Source organism: Atta colombica, unplaced genomic scaffold (assembly GCF_001594045.1).
Source record: "Atta colombica isolate Treedump-2 unplaced genomic scaffold, Acol1.0 scaffold9, whole genome shotgun sequence".
In the NCBI taxonomy this organism is placed as follows: domain Eukaryota; kingdom Metazoa; phylum Arthropoda; class Insecta; order Hymenoptera; family Formicidae; genus Atta; species Atta colombica.
In genome coordinates, this window is record NW_017259583.1 from 2,870,942 (window position 1) to 2,880,719 (window position 9,778).

A 9,778-nucleotide genomic window follows, 5' to 3' on the forward strand; every position below is an offset into this window, starting at 1 on the left:
TATATATATATATATATATATTATGGAGTATTTTAAGAAAGCGAAATATTTAAATTCTTTCATTTCCAAAAAATCTTTGCATATTTTATCTGTGAAATCATAGGCTTTTAAATCTATATGTGCTATTTTAAACTTAATTTTTAATTTTTATTGAAATTTTGTTTCTTCATTCTTATTATTATTCCATGATTTTTAAATACGAAAATTCTTAGTTTTATTGAGCTTTATTAATTAGATTTTGAACTTTCTAGCAATTTAAAGATATATTCACTTAATTTAATATTCACTCTTTATACATCCTGTATGAAATAATGATAGTATTCTTCAGTAATTTATAAAGCAACCAGAAATTAGAATATTGTGCACATGTGGCAGTTTAAAATTTATTAAAAAATACTATTCATTAGTAAAACAATTATTTAATTAATCAATAAGAGGCATCTTCCAAATCAAAAGTGCAGAGCTCTGTGATGCAGGTTTTAAAAGATTGGCGTTCTATTGTCTTGCCAGCAGGTACCTTTAGAACCTACTCCTACCCCATACATTCACAGGGTTTGCTGCAAAAAGGTAAATTATAGAATTACTAATATTACTGTAAATGCTGTCCGTAAGTTATTTGTAGATCGAAACTAAATTAATATTTATAACATTTCGTTACAATTAAGAAGAATAACACAAATTTTCATTGAAATGTCATTTATCTCATTTCTAATTCTTGTCTATAGCAATAATTGCACATATAGTCTATACTAAAAAGTATATATAATTATTACTATATTTTAAAATTTATGTTGCATGTTATTGCAAGATATAATAATTGCTTTGCATGCTATATTGTAGATGTCTTAATGTATCACTATATCTGAATTTTCCGTTATAGATTTTTCTTATTATGTTACTTATTTTATTATAATCAAAATTTGTTGAAGCGTAATTTTTATATATCCTCTAATTTTGTAGTCATATATATTTGACAGTTAACTTAGTATTCAAATATATTTGACTTTTATATAAAATTGTTTAAAAAAATAGTAATTTTTTACATTAAATAATTATATTTATATTTTAATATTGGAATAATCATTTTTTTCTTCGTTTTATTTTCAATATCCTTCCCCGAAAGATTATTCGATATTACTAACATAGTTTTATAGTTTAGCTTATTTTCTTCTATGCTATTTTATTTTATAATGAATGGGGGAGGGGATAGAGTAGACATGGAATTAATTAAATGATTAAAGTATTATTAAAGTATTCATCCAGAGAAAGGTTTCTTTGATTCAAAGAAATGTTCTTTTGCTGTATGGTTAAAAAAAAATTTCTTTGATTTGAAAATCATTTTTTTTAATCAAATAAATTTTCTTATTTGATTTAAAAAATATGATGTTTCTATCTTTATCTCTTTTAAAATATTTAAAGCATTGATTTAATTAATTTCCTAATTAATATAATTTTTTTATATATAAATCTTAATTCTAAAAAATTTTAAAAAAATGATTATCATCTTTTTTTCTTATATATATAGATATATAACTGACTATTGTTACATGAAAAAAAAATAGTGCAGCAATTATAATAATAGAAAAAAAACTTAAATAGTGCAGCAATTAAACTATTCTACTTTAAGTTAATAACTTTTATCACATGCGCATATTGTTGCGTATGGGACACGATAATTATCTCTAACTAGAACTACACACGTTTGTTTAGATTGAGGCAGCGGACAAGCAGTTACGAGCAACCCGTCGATTTCTGGATGAGCAAGCGAGCGAGCGCGAAATGGAACGAGATGAAGCTGCGAAACAAATTCGCTTTTTGCAAGAACAGCTTAAGGAACGCGAGCGCGACAAAGAAAGAGATATGCGTATTACTTCTGAGGTAAAAGCTTTCATTATGCTTACTTTATTTTTTTTAAACGTGACGAAAATATAATATTTTTTGTTGAGTATAAACACGATATGCTTTTTATAATCACCCGCTGTGGTTAGCTTTAGGGTTTATTATTCCTCAATTAATCCTTAATTAATGCCAATTGATGGACAATATTTATATATACTGAATATTGAAAAATATTGTCTTTAATATATATCAAAACTTTTTTGCAGTATAATTATTCTTAGAATAATCAAAAACAGACATTTTTGATTCTTTAAATTAAAAAATGTTAATAAAGTATGAATCCAAAGGAAATACCATGCAATAATTTAACTTATGGCTAATTAAAGATTAATTTAATACCAACTTTCTTAATTCGCTGTAGTAATTACTGCACTAACCAGGAAATTTCAACTGGCATAATAACTGCCATTTTTAAGATTTAATTAGGTTTCTGTGGTTTTTTTATTTAATATATAAACTTAACATAAACTTAAAACTGCTGGAAAAAGATTGCAGATTGAAAAATGGATCACATAATTTATCCAATATTAGAATATATTAGAAAATAGATAAAATTTTATAGTGCCATGAATATGAATTCTATATTCCTAAATTCTAGTCCTAAAATACGTATTTTGTAAAACATGTACTTTGACCAGCAGATTCCTTAAGATAATTGTTTTGAAAATAATATAATATAGAATGTAAGTTTAACTACCAATTGAAAGGGCTATCGGAAATTAATTGTATCGCCAATTAGTATCACGCATCACGACTAATTGTATTAACACAAATTTTTTCTGCACTCTGGTTTTGGTTTTCTGTTTGTCGCACAAAGCAGTCTGAGCTATCATCTGAAAGAACAGACATCCCTGAGCTTCAAATGACTGACATCAATGCAGCTGTGAGTGTTATATTTAATTTGATTTTTTAACTTTTTCTACGACTTTTCATCGTCATACAGTGGCTAAGAAAAGTATCCACATTTGTCAAAATATTTTAATGAGTTATGTAACAATTTACCTATTTATCTACATTTACAACATAACTATCAAAATGCATTAAAATATTTTACAAATTTTTTGAATAATCTTGAAATAAAGTATTTAAATGTGTCGTAGTAAAAAAAAAAGTTCAGACTACTTATAGAATTATATATCATATTTATTTATCGTCTTGAGTAATTTTTATTTTTTAGTAACAACATTATTTTTTTATTATTAATTAGATAATTATATAATTATTTTTGTTTCTTATCCACTGTACATTAGCTTAAAATAAGTATAAGTAGATATAATACATACCATATCTCCCCATGCTTTACATGTTGGGTCATGCTTGACTGGAAATATAGGTAACATCCTGTAAAACCGATGCGTTGATCGCATATATGTATGTATGTGTGATTTTCTAGGTGGAGGCTCTCGAATCTCAGATGAGAGAGATGTCATCATTAATGTCCGATACCGAGGCGAAGAAATCAGAAAAGGAGAGTGAATTGAAGGCTGCAGTGGATAAAATATGGGTCTTGCGAGATATCATTGCTGACTTGGAGCAGCAATTGCAAGCTAAAATTGAAAGAGAAGAGTCCTTGCAAATGCAAATTAATCAATTGGAAACCGTGATAACCGCGCAAACGAAGAATCAACAAGAACTAGTTCAAGAGTTGGATGCAATTAAATCTGGTAGTGAGAACAGGCACCTGAACGAGCAAATTAATCATTTGCAAGTAAGTAAAATGAACAAATGCATAAACAATACATATGGAGGGAAAATGGTTACGAAAAGCTCTTTTTATATTTTTAGGAGGAATTGAATAAACACAAGTTAAGTTCAGAACATTTCAACGTCAATTCATCTGTCTTGAAGCAGATGAAAGCAGAATTGCATGAGATGCAAAATCAATTAGATAAGAGAATTCGAGAGATGGAATCTGCGCACATGTGTGGTTCCAATTTAAGTTTGAGCCAACCGAGCGAAGATGTATCGATCAGGGAGCAAATAGATGCAACGAGATGTTTGACACCAGATGATCCGTCCTCGCCGCCGATGTTACCGCTGGATCAAGTACTCAAGCTGAAAGATAAAATGCTAAAACATGCACGTGCGGAGGAAGTAGCATTCAAGAGGATCAAGGATCTGGAGATGCAGTTGACAACGATGAAAAATCAGAACGAGGAATTATTAACGGAACAAGAGATCTTGCATCAGACCGCATCTGAGCAATTATTTCAAATTGAAACAATGCGTGGTCGCCTGGAGCAGCACAAACAGAGCGCACCTTTCGCTCAGAAGCAAGCGACATCTCGTTTAGAGTTACAATTACATGAAGCTACCACGAAATATCATTCCCTGGAACAAACCATTACTGATAAAGAGATAGAATTGAAAGAGCTGAAAGCCCAACTTGAAAGGACTAATCAGATGTTGGCAGAGAAGGAAGCAGAAATGGAAAATTTTGTTCAATCGGAAAATGGCGCACTGCAAAAAATCGAGCGGCTGAAAGATCAATTAAAGCTCGTTCAAGAGGAAAAAAAAATGCTACAAATAAAACTTGGAACGCAGGAGCATACTCAGTTAGAATTGCCGCAGTTAATCGATACCATATTGGCTGATAAAAACGAGGAAATCGATCATTTAAAGGAGCAACTCTCTAAAAGGGAGAAACAATTAAATGTCTATTCATCACTCGCTTTGGACGATGTGCAGTTGCGAGAACTAACAAAGCAAGCAGAGGCCAAGAACAGCGCGCGAACGTTGAGCGACATTCTCTCTATTCATTCGGAATGTGAAGAATTCCCTGAAGCTACTCGAGCACCTAATATGACACTTACAACATCGCATAATGTCTCTAGTTTTAAAGTTCCTACGTCCTCATCGAAGAATACGTTACAGATGAACAGTCTCAATACTTTAGAAACACCTTTGCTCGATGTAGATAAGATAGACACGCAAGTACCACCGTTAGATTTGCATTCCAATACACATAGTTATAGCAACGGGAATGTCAGTCACTCGGGAATGGAATTGCATCGTTCCGGAGAGGAGTCAAAATTATCATCTCCCAAAAACAACGACATTATTGAAGACTCTCAGCGAGCCGAGGAATTATTCAATGAGAAAGTGAAGGAAATCGAAAACTTATCAAATCAATTGCAAGTTCTACAACACGAATTAGATTTAAAATCTGATTTTTTGAACAAGTACGAAATGGAATTGTTCACCTTGCAGAAACAATATCAAAACTTGCAAGATGAGTTCAAGGAAACTGTCGAAAACTTGGTGCGGGATAAAAATTTCTATAGAGGACAATACGAGTTGGCTCAGGCGTCGGAAAGTAAAATAAAGAAAGATTTAGAGGAAGTAGAAAACATTCTGAAACTGAAGTCGGATGAGCTCGAAGATCAAAATGATAGAATGCAGGTGAATGAAAGGATCATTACAGAATTAAATGCAGAGAATACGAAGTTGAAGAGAGAAATTGAAGATAGAGAAAAGGATCAGATGAAAAGGAACAACTCTTTGCAAGATATGACACAAGAATTACAAAGATTCAAGGAACTTGTCCTAGATAAAGATATCGCATTGGAAACTCTTCAGACGCGCAATATTGAGATAGAGAACGAGAACAAGCAACTGTACGAATTTAAGACAAAGGTTCACGCGCGTGAGCAAGAAATTGCCGAATTGCAGGACGAAATCCTACGATTGACGGATGGTTTGAATAACCGGGATCAGGTAATCCGTAAGTTGGAAGAGATGGCGAGACGAATGAGTGACGTTCAGTCGGGAACTTCCTCGCCATCTTCTAGTAACAAGGACCAAGAGATCCATCATTTGCAGGAGTTCCTGAAGGAAAAAGACAAGGTAATCAGGCAGATGAGCGATGATAGTAAGAGCCTGCATCGAGCACTGGAGACTATTCAAAACAAAATGAAGGAATCTGGTAATATTGTAGAATTGAGAAGAAAATTGAAGGAAGAACGCAGGCTGAACGAGGAATTGAGGGATATGATGCTGAGCTTGCAAAAGGAATTGGAACTGAAGAATGCTTCTGTGCGACGTTCGCAGGACGACAGTGATATCGAAGATATGGTCCAGCGAGAATTGAATCTTTCTGCACGATTGGATAAACAAATTATGCAGGTAATTAAGGACGACGAGGTTGTGGATGGAGTAGTAATGGAAGATTATCAGCAAAGAAATAATGAAGTACGTAAGGACAACGAATCATTGAAGAAATTAAAAGATGACTTAGAAGTCGAACGAGATATAATGAGACATCAGATCGCTGAGTATGAGGATCGTATTCTACAACTAAAGGCAGATTTGACGGAAGAGATGAAGAAGGTGGTCAAGCTGGATAAGGAATTTCTCTCAGAAAGAGACGTGGTGAAGTTCTTGAGGATGGAGATAGAGGAACATCGTCGGATGGCGGAAGTAGGACGAATACAGGACACTGAGTTGATCGAATTTCTGCAAACAAAGTTGAAAGCCTCTCTGGATAACGAGGAGAAGCTTCGTAATGATCTAGCGTCGATGAGACAACAGCAAATTAATTTGGATTCACAATTGATGTCAATGAGAAAATCGATAGAAATTGAAAACATCAGTAGAAACTTGTCAAATTTTGCTGCAACCGCGCAAAATGAATCGGAGAGGTATGTACTAATTTTAAGTTAATTTTTAATTTATGTAGTACTTAAATTTATCTGCCCATAATCTTTTCATTGTAATGTTGATATTTACCGATAGAATTTAATTATATTTTATCATATTTTATCAAACAAGGTAACTATATTCCAAAAACAATATTTTGTTTCCTAATCTTTTCTTCTGTATTTAAGAACAAGCGGAAATCTTGAAGAAAGTCGAAAGCACAATGCGCAATTAAAGGAGAATATAAAGAAACTAGAGAACGAGATGAGTAAGTACGAAAAGCGATTAGAGATTGCGACGGAGGAACAAGAAAGACTAATCAGCAGCCTGGCGTTAACCAATGGATTGAAAGAAATTCTAGAGGCAGATCTGCGGAGAACTGCAGAGGAGTTGAAAGCACGAGAAGAGCACTGTAATTATTTGCAAGAACAGGTAAAGATGTTGACTGAAAACATGAAGCACGGTCAACGAAATGCTGAATTCGATGAGATCAAAGAATTGCGCAGAGAGATCAATGACGCTCGCGAAATCAGAATAGAGCTGGAGACCGATATAAATCGTGCGAGACAGGAACTAAAAGAATCCTCAAATCGAGAGTTGAAGCTTACGCGTACAGTGGATTCCTTGAAAGAACGAGAGACGGAACTCAATATGAGACTAGCAATTTCAAAAGAAAAAGAAAGAAAATTCAAGGATTTAATTGAAAATACCAAGGATGTCCCCACAAATTTTATGCAAAAAATTAAGGAATTAAGCGAAACAGTTGAGAAATACGCTATTGAGAACAGTAATCTCGACGATAAAATCGGCAGGATGAGAACAGATAGAGAATTATCGATGCAACGTGTAAAGTTGCTCGAGGGACAGCTGAAAAAACTAAAAAATACACATGCTTCAAGCCAGCAGACAATTCCTATCGAAAGGGTATAACATTTCATTTAATTATTTAAATCTAATTAATCTAAAATTGAAGTGATCAATTCTTGTATCTTAGAATTAAAAGAAGTTGCTAATAATGATTTAATTTTAATATTTTTTTATAATAATTTGTGTGTCGAGATTTCAAAATTAATAATTAACTATAATTGAAAATTGAATTTAACTATGATTAGACTGCAAAATAAATAGAATATGTGAATTTTCCAGTTACAAAACTTCTATGGCAAATATTTACGAGTGGAAAGTAGACGGAAAGCGTTGGCTTATCAGAAGAAGTACCTGTTATGCATTGTCGGCAGCTATCAGTATTGCGAGGAAAACACATTATGTGTACTTGCGCAATTGACTCAAGATCAACGCTCTTACGCACGATTGTCTCGCAACAGGAAGGTGCGTTTCAGGATTGCCGTGTTTGCTATAATCAGTATACATAGGATGAAATGGTTGATTCAACGCTGGCGAACGGGGAAACGCGTGGGTGCTAATGCTATTATGGGTAGTGTCGATCAATTGATTGATTTGCCGCCTGTCCGGAAAACACCATCAAATCATTCTCCACCCGTGAGAGAAAGAGCAACAAAGTAAGTAAAACGATTATTAAATAGCATTTTTATAAAATCGATGAAGGAAAGATTTGATGACAGATTGATGAAAGATTGAAAATCTTTAATAAGTGAAGAGGATAAGTTTAAAGGTATTATCCAGTAAGAAAACATGCATTTCTAATTTAGAAATATTGTTATTTGGTGGATTATTTAATTTTTTAATGGAAAAAATATTATCTTGTTAATCAAACACGATTAATTGGCTCAATCAGTTAATTAACGAATATCATAAGAGTTTTCTATAATGATTGCATGCAGATTATTTCGATTGTTTGGTGAAATTTGAAATGAACTGTTTGCATTTGATTTTACAACGTTATTATACATAATATATATTGGATTATATATTTCAGTGGAGGTAGCAGTTTTATGCTCGGACAGTATTACCAAGATGTAAGAAATTTCCAAGAGACATTTGGCGCAGTTATGGCAGAGTCTGGTACTAGTCATATTATCTCAGAATAACATTATATGTATATTTTTAGAATTTGTAGAAGTTTAGCTGTACAGTGTTAATTATGAATAATTCAATCAAATAATTGTTCATCAAGTAGTATATCATACAGTTCGCGTTTTTTAAAATGACTCCGTGTTTTTCGAATTCTTTTAAATTTTTGGAGTAATGTTTGATACGTGATTAATTTTGGATTTTTAAATATGTAAATTCAGATAAAATTATAAATCTTAGATAAATGGTCAAGAATTTAAATATTGGTTCTGTATCGAATTATAAAATTTTGGAACATTTCATTCTCTTATTCAGATGTACTTGATATATTAACGTTTTTTAAATCAGATTTTTACAATATGAAATTGCTCAACTCTTATTATATTTTTCATTTTTGATAAACGCGTTCTGTATTTTATGACTAAATTGCAATCGTCAAAAATCGATTTGCATGGGATTTCTATTTCCGTTCGGCTGTACGATTTGCATCGTCCTAATCCATTAAACAATCAATGAAAAGAACGTAAATTTCGTCAGCTCGACCGGAAATAATTGAAACTGGGCATTTATATGGACTCTGTAATGGACTGCCGGTTTTTATATATTTTTAACTCATTACCGTTTTGCGAAACTTTTGATTGATGCTGTCTATCTCTTTTGATCTTGATGACACAATTTCAAAGTCACTTGTGTATTACGAGAAATATGAATAATGAGACGTTATTAATAAGCAAGAAGGATGTATGCATGTAAAGTAGGTTTTAGCGTTGTAAGACACGAGAGGCTTTTATCGAACGTTAAGAAAGTAAAAGCAATTTCTGCGGAATCACATAATCGGTTTTAAGCCAGACTTTGCTTTTATTTACGACATACTGTTATTGTGTAAGTTATCTAAGATATATTGTAGGTAGTATAAATATGTGAACCTGCGTGCCTTGTACGCCGTAAAACGCGTTTATTATTTATTTATCAATGGATTATAATAAGCTTTTTATATATCTCAAGTTGCATGTCGTTTTCCTGATGCCTGTAATAAAGAATCAATTTTTTTAATATATTAAACTCTTGTTAAATATAAAAATCGATGTAAAATAAGATAATGTCATTCGAGATGAAGATAGTTGTCAAAGATTCCATTTAAAGCATGATCTCATTTGTTATTTTCGTTTTATTACAATATCTATTGTACGTTTATTAACAGTCGGGGAAGGAATATGATTGTATTTTTAGAATATATATATATATATAT

The 9,778-nt window shown here is 32.1% G+C and overlaps 1 protein-coding gene across 5 annotated transcripts in view; it reads left to right on the forward strand.

The window, feature by feature from the left end:
• LOC108693448 (A-kinase anchor protein 9-like) overlaps positions 1-8,546 on the forward strand; it is a 15,678-nt gene extending 7,132 nt beyond the window's left edge. For 2 of the 5 annotated variants that reach the window (XM_018202394.1, XM_018202397.1), the window contains 7 exons: positions 1,711-1,878; positions 2,717-2,782; positions 3,293-3,607; positions 3,685-6,539; positions 6,726-7,461; positions 7,684-8,057; positions 8,435-8,546. In XM_018202394.1, coding sequence (XP_018057883.1) covers positions 1,711-1,878; positions 2,717-2,782; positions 3,293-3,607; positions 3,685-6,539; positions 6,726-7,461; positions 7,684-8,057; positions 8,435-8,546 — 4,626 coding nt within the window. Of the gene's footprint in view, positions 1-513; positions 568-1,710; positions 1,879-2,716; positions 2,783-3,292; positions 3,608-3,684; positions 6,540-6,725; positions 7,462-7,683; positions 8,058-8,434 lie in introns of all 5 variants that reach the window. The other 3 variants (XM_018202392.1, XM_018202395.1, XM_018202396.1) reach the window with 3 other exon arrangements.
• The last annotated feature ends 1,232 nt before the right edge of the window (positions 8,547-9,778 follow it).